The sequence below is a fragment of the Aspergillus nidulans genome, chromosome I, assembly GCF_000011425.1.
Source record: "Aspergillus nidulans FGSC A4 chromosome I".
NCBI classification, from domain to species: Eukaryota; Fungi; Ascomycota; class Eurotiomycetes; order Eurotiales; family Aspergillaceae; genus Aspergillus; species Aspergillus nidulans.
Genome location: NC_066257.1, coordinates 2,704,391 through 2,719,239, shown reverse-complemented (window position 1 = coordinate 2,719,239; position 14,849 = coordinate 2,704,391). Strand labels below are relative to the sequence as shown.

Below are 14,849 nucleotides of genomic sequence, written 5' to 3'. Positions count from 1 at the left end.
TAGGGGAATGATCTTGCTTGGGGATGGGAAAAAGGTTCTGGTTGCGGATAGAAATACATCTTACAAGGGGCCTAGCATTGGTCTAGAGAATTGGGACATTGGAATCAGAAACTCAGCAGAGGAAATTTTGCTCTACAGTCTACAATAGCCCTAGGCCATTGAGGTAGCTGCCGCCAAGACAGTCTGTTGGTGAGAATTTTATATAACCCCTGCATCCTTAGTGTCCGGATTGCTCTCTGTAGCGTAGTTTTGCCTTGTTTGGGGACGGAGCACGCCGCTGGGATGTCTCACTTTTTCATGTAGCGTCGGGTTGCGAGGCTAGGATTCTCTCGGGGGTTCCGTAGGTATTTGTCACTTCATTGTCTGGTCACCGAGCGAGCTGTTAGATCTGGTTCACAGCGTCTGGTGGGGGCGGTGCCTCCATCAGCAGCGTTTTTTTCCATCTTGAAAGGTGGTAGTACCTTATAAACCAGTCTCTGGGCTCTCTGGAACAACCCAATCCGGCAGAGGAGGAGGCATCTTTCTACCTCCTCTTTTATTCTTTCCTTTCATCCTATTATCCCGCTCGCCGGCGCTCGCAGTTTGCTGCCATCTCTCGTTTCTCAGCATGTCCCGACTACACCTCGGATGGGTAGCCTTCCTGTGGACACTTCTCCCCTCATTTTCCAACGCTGGGCAAGATGTCGAGGGGAACAAGATCCTCCGCCTGGGCGACGCCGTACCCATCGACAGCCCCGGAACCTACTATACCGACCTCCACCCCTGCCCTGCAGCATGCGGCTACAACAAGCCCGATAGCTGGACGGTCTACTCTGCCGTCGAGCGGCTAACACACTGCCCGGAGACAATGCTCTTCGACCTCGCAATCAAGACTCCGGTCGATGCATCAGACGCCTTCGTCAAGATCCGCGCGTGCACTGCGGGACTGCCGGACAATGCGAATACCACCGCCAATGCCCTGTATCTGGCAATCGCGGAAGACGAACACGGGCTGACTACAAAGAGAAAGCGTAATGTGGGTGAGTGTCTGTCGGACTCTGCGGATGAGGTAAAACTGTCGGTGCAGTTTGGACAACAAGGCGGACGGACGAGTCAGGTTGACACCGCCGTTGCGGCTCTCGAGCACCTTGAGCGGTTCATGGGGGATGATTCGAACTGTGATACGCCAGTGCTTCTGGCCTACACCAACGGTACCGTTGCCGGTATGTACCTCGGCCCTGGCTTTGGAAGGGACACGGCCACCTCCGTGCTCGGGCGCCTCCAAAAGCAGGTCCGAGAGAATGGAGTGGCTGAGACGACCCTGGTGCAGCTTTGCGGGGTGAATCGCAATGCACACCATGTCCTCGGGGTCGCTGTTGAAACCACCGCGAACGTCGCGGCAGTGCAGAAGTTCTTGAGCACGTGGTCGAATGCTGAATGTGTGGCCGATCTTGATGAGATGACCGAGTGGGACAATATCTCGCTCTCAGAGCTCGATCAAGGCCTCGGGCGGAGTTCGCGTTCCAGCAGTGAGAGGTGGGCACCATCTGAGGCTGACCGGACCCCTCTGCAGCCTCGAGCAGAATGCACGGTGGAAAAGGCCATCGCCGGTGACAACTGTGATACGCTCGCCGCTCGGTGCGGGATCACCAAGCCCGATCTCATCAAGTATAATGGTAGCGCAGATCTCTGCCTGCCAGGGCGGATACTGGCCGGTCAGCGGTTGTGCTGCAACCGTGGGACACTGCCTGATATCCGGCCCAAGCCGAACGAGGACGGGTCCTGCTTCTCGTACACAGTGCAGCCGGGCGATGACTGCACGACGCTGGCGCTTACCTACGGCCTCACGAACACGGTTCTCGAGCGGTTCAACAACAAGACTACCTGGGGGTGGAACGGATGCCGGAACCTCAACCACGGAATCAATATTTGTCTGAGCAACGGCGATCCGCCCATGCCGGCCCCGGTGGCCAATGCAGTCTGCGGACCAACCAAGGTAGGCACTGAGCGTCCTACCGACGGGACACCGCTCCAAGACTTGAACCCCTGCCCCCTGAATGTATGCTGCAACATCTGGGGCCAGTGCGGTATCAACGAACAATTCTGCATTGAGAAGCGAGGGCCCGCCGAGAACCCAGGCACCTCGCCCGCCAACACCAACGGCTGCATCTCGAGCTGCGGTGTCGACATTCACAATACCGACGGCGACATTGTCGTTCCCTACGGGCGCGTCGGCTACTACGAGAGCTGGAACTTCAACCGCAAGTGTCTGTGGCTGCGCGCGGCGAACGCAAACACCAATCTGGCCTACACACATATTCACTGGGCGTTTGTAGAGGTCGACCCGTCGGACTGGACCGTGAAGATTGCTGATCCGTACAATCAATGGGAAGACTTCAAGGCACTGGACGATGTGCGGAGGATTGTCTCCTTTGGAGGCTGGGGCTATTCGACCGAGCCGGAGACGTACGATATACTTCGTCAGGCGATGAGTCCGCCGAATCGCAAGGCCTTTGCGACAAACGTTGCTGCGTTCGTCACAGAGCATGAACTAGACGGTGTAGACTTTGACTGGGAATATCCAGGGGTATGTCTCTTCCCATCAAATGAGCTCTGTTGCTGACTACGCGCGTTCAGGCCGTGGATATACCTGGAACCCCACCGGGCCTTGAAACGGATGGTCCGAACTACTACAAATTTTTAATCGTGATGCGCGGGCAGCTGGCCGAGGGAATCTCTTTATCAATTGCTGCGCCGGCTTCGTACTGGTATCTCAAGGCCTTCCCTATTGACCTGATGGCTAAGGAGCTGGATTATATTGTGTTCATGACCTATGATCTTCATGGTGAGTCACCCTCTACCGGAGATTCCCTCTGGCAACTGACGTCAGACAGGCCAATGGGATGCCGGCAACCAGTATGCAACAGAAGGTTGCCCGACAGGGAATTGTCTGCGAAGTCACGGTGGGCCATCTTATTGTTTCCAAAGCTACCAGTGCGTGTGACTGACATGCTAGCTATACATAGTCAATCTTACTGAGACAACCTACGCTCTGTCCATGAGTAAGCTGCCCTACGTATCACTTCCCTTTCCCATGCTTAATCATGCTTGCGGGGCCGCTTATCCCTGTACAAGATTAATATTTTTGCTAACGCGAGGCGCAGTTACAAAAGCAGGAGTTCATACAAACAAAATCTATGTAGGGGAGTCCAGCTACGGGCGGTCGTTCCTAATGAGTGAGGAAGGATGCACGGGGCCTGACTGCTTCTTCGAAGGGGACCGGCTCAACTCTCCAGCAGCCAAGGGCGTCTGTACAGACACCGGGGGCTACATCTCCAATGCCGAGATTGACCAGATTGCGTTCCTCGGCGACAATGTGCAAACCTGGCACGATGGGGCCTCGAACTCGGATATCATGGTGTAATAATGGTACGTACCCACAGGCTTGGTGTGCAACAACGGATCTTCTGCTGATAAAGCTCAGACACTCAGTGGGTGGCATATATGTCCCCGACAACAAAAAGGACCAGGCGCATTCACTGGAGGGGCTATAATTTTGCGGGGACGATTGATTGGGCTGTGGACCTGCAGTCGTATACGGATGACGAGTACTACGACTACAAAACGGGAGAGGGGGGCGAGGATCTTCTACCCCCGTTGCCCGATGACCCAGAATGCACTGCCACATATGATGGTTTAGAAGGCATCGAAAAGGACTTTGGTCGCATCCATGAGCTCTGCATCGGTCAATATATCCTCGAAGCCCTCCAGAAGAACTTCACCGCGTCGCTAACCGCGTACGACGCGTTGATGGAAGATGGCTACGACGGCAAGTTCAAAGCCTACGCCAAAGCCGTGGTCTCCGCGTCCAACAAGGTCGTCGAGGACTTTATGTACAAGAACGGCGAGAACTACTTTAGCTGCATTGTCACGGAGACGATCGAGTGCTGTGAGTTGTGCGAGGACTCCTATGCCACCAACCACCCAGAGATCAACTGCCGGTACTGCGAGGAGTACGATTGCGTGCCAGAGGGTAACTGCGACAACCCCGAGGTTCACTGCGATCCCCCCGAGTACCGGTACCGGAACATGACGCAACCGTGCCCGCCGGACTATTCGATGCGCGGGCAGTCGCCGCCGTCCGACGGGCGGTATACGCAGTCTGTGTACTGGACACTCGAGGACCCCGACGCGTTCTGGGCAGACCTCTTCACTGAGACGGGCGTGGCGCAAGAGGATATCAAGTGGAAGGACGTGAACCATTTCCCCTGCTACCCAACCGAAAAGCACTGCGCGGACAGGCAATGGGACTACAACTTCCCGGTTCCGACCGAATACGACGCCGAAGATGTGATCAACCCCAAGGACGTCGTCTCCGAAGCGTACGATAAGCTCAAAGCCCTAGGGCCGGAACTCACAGACGTCGTTGAGAAGGCGAAGAACGACGAGTAATCTGGCGATATCAACGAGCTAATCGACGCCGTTTCCATGCCCGTGCTCATGGTCTCCGACGCAATCGAAAACATGCAGTCCATTGTCGAGATCGCCGAGGAGATTGAAGAGGCAAAGGCCAAGTCTATCTTGTTCGCCTTCCTCAGCGCCATCTTCTTCTTTGTCCCCGTCGTGGGCGAGGTCATGGGCGCCGTCAGCTCCCTCGCGAATATCGGCCGCATTGTCTCGCTCCTGGGTGCCGCGGGCAATGTGGCCCTCGACGTCTATACAATCCTCGACGATCCTGAAAATGCTCCTCTGGCTATCTTTAGCTTAATCCTGACGCCGCTGGCGCTTATGGATGTTGTCAAGGTTGGCCAGGCTGCCAAAGCGCGCAGAGGGATGCCCGCCGCGGATGTTGCAAAATTGGGCGATAGGCTTTCTGGGAGGTTGAATCTTATTTCGAAGCTCAAGGATAGGTGTACAATCTAGACAGGCATCGCTAGTGGGATTTGCACCATCAGTGAGCTGACCACATGAACAGCGGGGTGCTAATGCATATTCATGAACGGCATATATATATGATACGAATATATCATGTTGAGCCTCATGTCACGTGTCACGTGAACTGTATGGCATGATCTCTGGCCCCTGGCCTGATCCCTCGAGGAGTTGTACATTGAAGAAAAAGAGAACTATCGTCATCAAGATAGAGAATCAATCGTCATATGGCATCCTATCCTTAGTAGGCTACGTTCGTGTAGTTGATGCAGCTTCCTTCTGCCCTTTCCCCTTTGAGCATTCATAACAGTAACGATACCTATCAGAACACAGGTTCACTATGTTTTTCTCAAAATCTTACGCGATCATAAATCTGTTTCTGAGTTGTGGGTAGTATTTTTTTTCTTAGAAGTAAGTCTTTTAGACTTAGAAACCACTAATGCCCAGTCCACACGTGTCAGCCACCAGATTAAGGGATTAAGGTAGTCTCCTGGGTGTTATTACCCCTCCATTCACCCCATCGCTTTATCTCCCACCCACCTCTGTTATATCATTTCTCCAGACTTAACAGCATGGCACATACCACAGGCCAAGCAAAGGAGGCCCGTCGAAAGCATCGCTGCAAACCCCGGAAGCCAGAATTCCCCATCGAGCGCATGGTGACCACCATCAACGGGCTCTGGATCTATGGCTGGCCGTCTAAAGGAGGCCTGATTGTGCTTTCCCACCCTACAAGAGTTGATTTTGATTATCTGGGCTGGGACTACCTCAATCCACACAGGAAGCGGGACCAGGACCAAGATGCCGAGGACGAAGTCTGCAAGATGCTCCTCCGCCTTGGAGCAACCTGGTACGACAGTCGATCACGCTACAATCTCATCGCGGCCGTTGCCCAGAATGTCACCAGCGCTCGAAATCTGTTTCTTTATGACGAGGTCCCCGCCGCGACAGCAGTGGAATCGCTCTGGGTGCGCGTGGGATGGCCCAGTACGGGCGGGTTATGGGTGGCCGAATTCATCCACGGCGCGTTCGAAGACGTCGTGGATGACCTGGTTGAGTGGGATGAGCAGGATGGCCATTATGGGAATGCCGCCGGCCAGATCGTTCTTGCAAAGGATATGGATGAGAGATGTGAGATTCTGAAGCGGCTTGGGGGCAGATTCTATGCCAGTCTGGATGATTATCATGGGAAAGGGTGCTTGAAGATGTGGGAGCACAAGACTACTGGTGAGGTTGGGCCGCTTGTTCGTACGAGATATGTTGAGCGGTAGTTCGGCCAGACAGCTCACCGGGCTAGGTAGATCCTCTCAGCCTACATTTGGCTGGCAGGAGCTGAGAGTGACAGTAACTGTAAGAAGGTAGAATATCTGTCTTCCTATCTAGTATCTCTGTTACGGTTCGAGGAGGGTCGATCTTTAGGAATATTTATGTATTTCACGAGCGACTGAGTCAACACCATCGAGTGAATCACCACCCGCTCATCCCTTCTAATAGGCCAAATACTAGAGCCTTCATCAACCAAACAATTGCATTTCTATCTAAGATTAATCTTCTGCCGTCTCTTGATAGGAAAAGGGGTCACTAGTCCCTCAGAAACGGCAATCGGATAGCCATCGCATATCAAAGGGAGAAACCTTATAAAGTCCTCTTCCAGCAGCAGCTCCTTCGAAGAAGCGTAGATTTTGGACTACGGGCCGAAAACACATTGTAAGCAACTTTTGTAATTGAAATAGCGATAATAATTCATTATTGGGGGTTAAGAACCAGCCCATATAACGTATCCCGTAAGCGAGCCGCCACTGTAAGCGAGCCGCCACCTCACACTCTTCTATCTAAACATCATGGCCCTCATTGAAAGCACTTACTACCCGTCCCCCGACACTCCAATCAATCAGCTCGGGATCAAGCCAGATTTTTCCCGCGAGCCGCGTGGCATGGTAGTAGGATTATAATGCGGCAAGTTTCGCCGGAGAGTCCTGAGATCTTCGACTTCATCATCAACCTATCATGCCTGTGGCGGGGACGGTAGAGGAGTGCCGTGCATCCTAGTTGAAGAATACCTCATGGACAACAAGGAAGTTCTAGGAATTTAGGATACACTGATGAAAGTGAAATCACTGTCCACGGCCGTAAGGCCTACCTACGTTTACTGTTGTCGAAGCCCTCTAATATATTCTGACTCTGCTGTGAACGATTTAGTCCTCTACACCACGTATCTCAATATCGGCGTCGATGGCCTGCAAGCCCTCAAACACTACAACTTTCAAAGCAAGACGTGAGGCAAGGTACATCATCAGGTAATAAAGACTTGATCTTTCCCCTTTGCTCCTCGAAACAGAATTCCTACTACTCATCAAGGCTCACTTCTCTATCCTCAAACATCTCCTGCAAAGCGGCTCCGGCATTGTCCATGCCACTCATGAACCCTCGACCTGCACCCTCACCGTACACGTTGACCGCACCAAATTTCAGTCCCATGGAAAGCCAGCGCTAGCGGACTATCTCTGCCGCCTTCACATCTGGCGCTGCACAGCTGACGTTTCTACCTGCAAGGAGTATTATGAACGTCTATATGTGGTCGACGGCATATACGAGGAGTGGAGACAAATTGTATGTCCCAACCCGAAACCGAGGTGAAAATTCGTGCAGCCGAATACAGTAGTTAGAGAAGATAATGTGGAGGTGAAACTGTACGAGGCGGCTAATGAGGGACTTATAAAGTCGTGGATGTAAAGGGGTGTTTAAGTGACGAAATAGAGTAGGCAGAGGTCTCATTTCTGGAAATAAGCTTGGGAATCAGCAATCGAACAAGACGTCGACGGAACTCCTCTATCATTGGCTGCAGCACAGGGGAGTGAGAGAGCTGTTAAGCTGCTTTTAGTGACTTAAAAAGTGGATTGGAGTTCGAAGACTTCGCATCTGGTCGAATTCCTTTATCATAGGTTTCCTTGAGGCAGTTGTTCAACTGCTTCTTGGACTAGAGAGGTGGATGTGGAGTCTAGAGACTCTGTGTCTAGTGGAAATCCCTTATTGTCGGCTGCAAAGCATGGACATGAGGGTGTTGTCGAGTTACTCCACTAGTCACTGTAGGGTAAGAACTATAAGGGCACTAACAAAGTAATTCAACTCAATTCCAAGGTTCTTATACTTAATATAGCCTGATGTAGAGTTCTAGCTATGCAGGATCTTTCAATAAAGCCAGAACTTGAAGCTATTGGAGCCGTAAAATATAAGCCAAATACCACAAGTCTCTGATCTCCCAATCCCCTTCTATCAATATTATAAATATCTGATAACTCTACCCATTCTGCTTCTATCTCTATATTCTATTTTGTTCAACACCATGGCTGCTTGACTGGCTATAATATCACATCAGACTTGTCAAGCTTGTAAAGAAGAGTGATTGTTAAACAGCCATGTAACAAAACAATGCTACTACTAAAGCTGCAGGAGGATCTACTGAGATTGTGAGATTCTCTAGAAATACTAAATCTGGCAAGATGTCAGTTGTACTGTATCATGGATCTAGTAAATAGCTGCCTTTGTTGTATGCTTTAAGATATCTAGAAACCTAGCTTGTCACGGTATATAGAGATTAGCTACAGTACCATACTCCCTTAGTTTGTAACAACCTCCTCTAGACAGCAACATTCTTGTGGCTATTTAGGCCCCAATGTATGAAGTAATGGCTTAGTTAGTCAATCTCTGATCGATTACTGTAAGTGAGCAGGTACTGGGGCTTAGAACTATATGAGATGGTAGGTCCCCAAGGAAGGGGAGGCAGTTAAGTCAAGGTGAGAATCGCACCCTGTCTATTCTGCACAACCCCTATCTCACCCAGTGCGCAACCGTAATCTAAGCTCACCCGGGCAGCAGCCACCCGACTTCTGTCCGCGTTACAGCCACACGCCGGCTGGTTAGTAGTATGGAAGGTGGCCACATGCGAATCCCAGCTGTTGTACTTTTTTTTCTTTTCGAAACAGACAATTTGAAGAGCTGGACTCTGTTTTCGATCAGCTAGTCCGGCAAATTTTAGCAAAGTGCCACGCTGAGGGAGACAACGAGCGGCCACATAGATATCTGCAATCCATCTAGGGCAAAGAGCAGGATGAGAAAGGCCTCTCCCTGAAGGCACACCACCTGTAAGCGCCAGACGAGTGTCTTAGTATGGCTAGTCATATCTATTTATGCCACCTGTCAAATCACACTTAGTATAGGGACACTGCCCGAGAGCCTAGAAAGAAGACAAATCACTATGACGGCCCGTCGTCCACCCTCCCTCTCCGCCTCCGTACCATCCAACATGTCTTTGATCCTCAGCAGCAGCAGTGACATCTCAGGGGGTAAGTAGGTACTTACCTGCCCCTTGGAAGGGAATCGGATCAGGCTCGGTCTCTTCATGACGCACAGGAGAGAATATCCTCTATGTAGTGCTTGCGATAATGCCCGTTTTTCCCACGTCGACCTCTGGTCACGACTGGGATCTTACAAGACACGAGCCACGTTCGTACTATGGACGACCGTTGGGTGGCGCAGCTAGAGTCTGGGTTGTGGCCGTGCGAATGGTTCTGTAGTTTAGTATAGCGCTCCTAAAACGATATCTAGGGAGTACTGAAACGGTCACTCTCGTAAGCCTGCGAGGCTTGTAGACTGAAGGAGTCCATCTCTATAACATCCTTAAATCCGTACTCCTCATATTTCACTCCTGCTGCCCCCAGAACCAAACACACCCGATGCAATTACCCTATTCTACCGTAAATTGTAGGATTTCGCGGAGGAGAATCCTGCATGTGAATACCAAGTCAAGGACAGAAGCATGGCACGACTGACCCCGCCTGACGCCAGCCACCTGGGCAACCATGACCTTGGAACCTGACCACATCTTCTTCTCAGGCTTGCATTAGCCCGCCTGCCTTAGAAGCAGCCGTTTACTAAGTCAGTACGGCCGACGTTGGGGGCCGAAACGAAGAAGGCGAGATCGACAATGCTGGCAGTCTTGGGCCGTCTGGTATCTAGTGCAGAGTTCAGACAGGGACGACAACCCGTGTGGGGTGCACTTGATCTACCAGATGGAGTTGGGGGCCGAGCTAACGCCAAAAATCCTTTTTATGCCACCTTCCTGTTTAAGAGTAGCTGGAGGAACCAACAAAACGACTTCATACTGCGCATACCGTTTCTAAAGTATTGGAGCAGACATCATTCTTAGAGCTGGGCTAGGTCTCAAATTGTACAGGGCAGGCGTACCTGGCTTGTCCCGCATTGACAGTATCTAGACAGAACGAGAACTTCTGCATAGTTCGTACTACTACTCCATTGTAAGGCCGTGCAGAATTCCAATTCCAGGCTAAGATCAGCCTCATAAGAGACATTCGCCAAGTCCAATAGTTTGGGGCCAAATACGGTGACAAGAGCATCTCAAAAGCGAATCTTCTGCCGAGCGAGCCCTGATAGGCAGGTTACGGCCAGAGGAGCCAGGCTATGTGCAGATTGACCCTTTGCAGTGGATCCAAGGGAAGACCCCGAGATCCACTTCAAGGGCTGTCCAGACCCTAACCAGCCTGGAACTTGAAAAGCAGCTCAACCTCGCATATCTTCCCGGAATTTAGGGGCCAAGCCAGGCGGGATGGACTGTCCCTGTGTCTGAGATGTGGTTCCCGAAGCACACTTTCAAGAAATCCTTCGCTCTACCTGCCATGTTTGCCTGCGGGCCCTAATTCCTCTCTCTCTCTCTTCCTTGCGCTCATGACGATGAGCAGCTGTGGAAGTTGGAGTCAAGAGCACTCATCAGATACTTGACGCCAGAGGGCTAGGTATACTCGCTTTTAAACCGAAGAGATAGTGTACTTCCACGCATTGGAGTAAGGCGTGTAGACTCTAGATCTACTGCAAATAAGGACTGTCTAATATGTATAGCACGGATGGTGAACCTCCATAGACAGGGTACGGGGGTACGAAGTCTAACTACAGGACCGACACGGTACAAGCCATCGGGGTTCATCTGCACTTTAGTCTTCTCCACCCTTAGGTAGGAGTCTGGCAGTAGCCGAGGGACCAGGATTTGTTACTTTCTGCGGGAAGGGGGTATGCATGTATGTACTGAGTGAAGATCTTCGAGAGGGATATAAAGACCCTCTTCACCACCCTTCTGAAACTGCACCATTCCATCCGCAACCTTCCTCAATTCCGAACACCGAAAAAGAAAAAATGCCCTCCATCCGCACCCTCGCCCTGGGCCTCAGCCTCGCCCTCCTGGCCACAACCACCACCGCCGAACGCCTTAAGGTGGTCTGGTCGTCCGGCTCCTTCTCCGCCATTGGCGACCAGTCCGGCAACTACAACAGCTTTGCCATCATTCGTGAGAACGGCGAGGCCATCTACAACGATGGGTACCCCAAGGACAGGTCCCCGTGCTTCAACACGGGCGACGGCCGCACATTCCAAATCGAGGGCGACTGCTGGGCCTCTGGTCGGCAGTTCCACTGCTTGAGTGACTTTGGCGGCTCGCCGACCAACTGTGACGTACGCGATGAGAACGGCAATGTGCTGGGCACTGGTGTTGGACAGAAGGAGACTACTTTCATTGGGATCTCGATTGGAACGGATGCATCCTGTGTCGTGGAGTTTGACAGTGATGATGCAGGTCACTGCCCTGTCGATGATGGGAATGGGCCGCTGCATGTGACCAAGGACGACCTCTAGACACTTAGCGGTTGGTCTGAAATGGGAAAAGGGTGGTGTGGTAATGCTTGTGGTTGGATATGTATCTAGACTGGGGGAACATAAACAGGCAAGGACTGCTTCTGGTAGAGATCGGAATCTGGCGCCCTGAATGTGGATAGGATCTAGGTACCGCGGTCACGGCGATAACCCCGTACAAGTTCTAATCTGGGACACGAATGAGATACCAAGGACAAGTTGTTGGTCAATCTTTATGCACCTATGAAGCATTTAAAAACATGGCCTTTTAGGTCCTTAGTACTCTTAGGGCTCCCTTCCGTACCGGGCCTAAGCTTGCCCTAAGGCTACAGTAACCTGGACCCAGGGGCTGTTTCGGCTTCCTGTGTCCACTGGCAGTTCCGATTAGGTTTACGAGGCTCATTAGTAGGTTATTATAGTTTGTCTAGCAGTCCTAAGCTGTATCTAGTCTTCCTCTTGCAGGCTTTGCAGCGCACTTACACGAGCTGGTGGCTTTGGTAATCCACCTTCTGCGCCACTGCCATGTTAGAAATCAAATCCATGTCTGTGTCTCGTAGTCCTACTTCAGTATTTAAAGTCTCGATGGACAGAGAGCCCGTTCCATTACGTGGTGGCCTAAATAACTTTCTAGTCTAACAACAATCGTCCGAAATGTAGCAAGCGATGTATGTCTACGCGCACCCCATTTCCAGCCCTCGTCTAGCTGTTAATCCTCATCTACTGGCGTTCCAGATTGTGGTAGCCATTCTACTGCTGTGCATTACGCTGACTGGCAAGTTTACATGCGAATTAGCCCGTTCTTTCGTAGGCCTCCGGCGCCACGCAGCACGCCTCGTTGCCAATGAGGCCGTAGTTTAGTCCTTCAAACGGTTGTATTCAATTATCACGCAATGCTCCAATTCAATGTAAATAGGCAAAGTGCAAGAATAGAGGGGAACTGCGACAGGTTTAGTTTAAACTAGAGCTGGCATAGGTCACATTTGAAAATCACAGCGCCCAAGGACCACTCTCTCCAGGGAACGCAGCCCACAATCTAAATACCTTCTGCTTAAAAAGAGCGCGTCTGGATGGGGTCTGCTCGAACGTGCCGAAGGAGAGGCATCCTCCCGGTTGAGACTGGGCTTCGTATCTGCTGGCTTGCAGAGCTATGACAGAGGCATGAGACCTGCCAAGAACTAGAAGGAGCCTGAAATAGAGGCCACTAGGACAGCTAGATGCTGATTGGCGATCTGCTGCGACGTCTAGGCTGATATCAAAGGACAGACACATGTGTGTGCATGTCTAGTGGCGGGCAATCCGTGTTAGGTCAGAGGACTGATTTCGCCCCACGGATAATGGACTGTAGTCGAAAGAGGGCTTGACTGCGAGAGCCAGGGTTTCTACCTTCTGGGCATGTTTGCACCGTGCTTTGTAATGGGCGAGAGGATGGAGACTAGGTCCGTGAATGGTGCAATTGCTTAGAAATTCAAATGTGGCTTGCTGCGCGTGTATGTGATTGGAGCGATCATCTACACCAGGCCCGCCAAAGTGCAAACACCGTCTCCAACTAGATTACATTGCAAACATAACATACAATTCAAAAAGGAAAGGAAGATATAGTACCATATCGAAGGTTCTGTAAACGAAGCTATTATTAGAGGTGTCGAGCAGGGCTGTGATTTCCCTATATAAAGAGCCATCCTACTCCCTGGCCTCAATCCCATCACCGATCAACCCCATTCTCATCAGCTAACGTACCCTATTTACTTAGTGTCAAGTAGAAGGCTGTATAATATGCCCTCCTACCTCATCACCGGCGTATCCCGCGGCATTGGCGTACATCTTCTCCATTCGTGACTTGTCGGTTTGTATGCTAACCCTAATTCAGTTCGAGTTCCTCCGCCAGCTCTCAGCAGACCCGGCCAATCTCGTCATCGGCCTTGTACGCAACAAACCTGCAACAGAGGCCAAGGTCTCCCAGGACCTGAAGAGGGAAAATATTCGCATTGTCGAGGGCGATCTCGCCGACTATGATTCCATCAAGGTTAGCCTATCCAGGCTGTCCAAGACACATTGCTTCTTACCGGGTACTGACTCTTCTCTTGCTTCTTAGAGAGCAGTAGAGGCCATCGGAAAGATTACTCCCAGCCTTGACTACTTGATTGCGAATGCGGCATTGATCTCGTCATGGTCTGCTTATGATGGACTCGGTGACCTGTAAGCTATTCCATCAATCATTCCATATCGTATCCAATCTATCCCTCCCTAACAGCCTTCACAGGGCCGTCAGAGATCCTGCAAAGCTCGACGAAGTTTTTCTCTCTTCAATCAGAACCAACGTCCTTGGCAATATCCACCTCTTTTCCCTCCTCATCCCGCTGATCCAGAAGAGCGACATCAAAAAGGTCATCACCATCACCTCCGGCATGGCCGACCTCGACTTCATCACGCAGTACAATATCGCCGTTGCAGCCCCCTACAGTATCAGCAAGGCCGCCATGAACGCTGCTGTTGCAAAGTTCAGCGCGCAGTACCGCAAGGACGGGATTCTGTTCCTCGCTCTCTCGCCGGGCTTGGTCGACACGGGTAACTATGATGATGCGACGCCCGAGCAGCTAGCCGCGGCCGGGAAGATGTTCCAGCAGTTTGCGACGTATGCGCCGGCTTTTAAGGGGCCGATCTCGCCGGCGGAGTCGGTGGGTTTCCTACTAGATGTCATTGAACGAGCGCATGTGGATAGGGGCTATGCGGGGGCGTTCCTGTCGCATTATGGGAATAAGCAGTGGCTTTGAGAGGGCGTCTGACCTTGCTATCTGATGGCACTAAAGTGACTAGACTGACGTAGCCTTGCTAATTGGACGGACGGATTATGGATCGTGGGGTTTTGGTAGCATGCAATGATGATTATAGGTGTTGAGTTCGTGATTTTCGACATCTTCAGTCGCCTGAATCTCTTGGATTACTTAAATATTGTTATAGTGCTTTTTATTCCGTACTTAAGGGTCATGGTCTGGGAATTACGAACTATTTACTTGCCTGGACTTGGGTAGAATCACCTCCGTTAGGTCTTCCAGCCTGTGTATCTACATACCCAGCCCAACCCACGACTGATGTCAACCTAACTAGCAGTTCTTGTGTCATTCTAATGTAGGCCTGGTAGGTATCCAGCGCAGAACCTTCTCCTGTCTTCATCCTCTGTGGCCGAGCTCATCCTCTTGATACAGCCACCGTGCTGCAATTTTCCAAATTGATTCTTGAAAAAA

At 51.4% G+C, this 14,849-nt stretch overlaps 6 protein-coding genes across 6 annotated transcripts, besides 1 other annotated feature; all 6 read left to right on the top strand.

The window, feature by feature from the left end:
- Window positions 1-14,849: part of a sequence feature (contig 1.110 1211..298245(1)) that runs on past both edges of the window.
- Window positions 608-4,902, top strand: ANIA_10838 (uncharacterized protein; the record flags this gene model as incomplete). The annotated part of the gene is made up of 6 exons (XM_659174.2): window positions 608-2,566; window positions 2,617-2,824; window positions 3,006-3,041; window positions 3,183-3,397; window positions 3,571-4,401; window positions 4,450-4,902. The coding sequence occupies 6 exons, from the start codon at window positions 608-610 to the stop codon at window positions 4,900-4,902; spliced, it is 3,702 nt and encodes a 1,233-aa protein (XP_664266.2).
- On the top strand, window positions 5,252-6,182 carry ANIA_10843 (uncharacterized protein; the record flags this gene model as incomplete). Its single annotated transcript, XM_050613343.1, has 2 exons — window positions 5,252-5,297; window positions 5,500-6,182. The coding sequence occupies 2 exons, from the start codon at window positions 5,252-5,254 to the stop codon at window positions 6,180-6,182; spliced, it is 729 nt and encodes a 242-aa protein (XP_050467138.1).
- On the top strand, window positions 6,753-8,086 carry ANIA_06661 (uncharacterized protein; the record flags this gene model as incomplete). Its single annotated transcript, XM_659173.1, has 5 exons — window positions 6,753-6,848; window positions 7,111-7,186; window positions 7,250-7,521; window positions 7,805-8,002; window positions 8,069-8,086. The coding sequence occupies 5 exons, from the start codon at window positions 6,753-6,755 to the stop codon at window positions 8,084-8,086; spliced, it is 660 nt and encodes a 219-aa protein (XP_664265.1).
- On the top strand, window positions 9,215-9,787 carry ANIA_11524 (uncharacterized protein; the record flags this gene model as incomplete). Its single annotated transcript, XM_050613337.1, has 3 exons — window positions 9,215-9,254; window positions 9,517-9,539; window positions 9,677-9,787. The coding sequence occupies 3 exons, from the start codon at window positions 9,215-9,217 to the stop codon at window positions 9,785-9,787; spliced, it is 174 nt and encodes a 57-aa protein (XP_050467137.1).
- On the top strand, window positions 11,116-11,610 carry ANIA_06660 (uncharacterized protein; the record flags this gene model as incomplete). Its single annotated transcript, XM_659172.1, has 1 exon — window positions 11,116-11,610. The coding sequence occupies one exon, from the start codon at window positions 11,116-11,118 to the stop codon at window positions 11,608-11,610; it is 495 nt and encodes a 164-aa protein (XP_664264.1).
- ANIA_06659 (uncharacterized protein) lies at window positions 13,381-14,378 on the top strand (the record flags this gene model as incomplete). Its single annotated transcript, XM_659171.1, has 4 exons — window positions 13,381-13,422; window positions 13,475-13,630; window positions 13,700-13,803; window positions 13,859-14,378. The coding sequence occupies 4 exons, from the start codon at window positions 13,381-13,383 to the stop codon at window positions 14,376-14,378; spliced, it is 822 nt and encodes a 273-aa protein (XP_664263.1).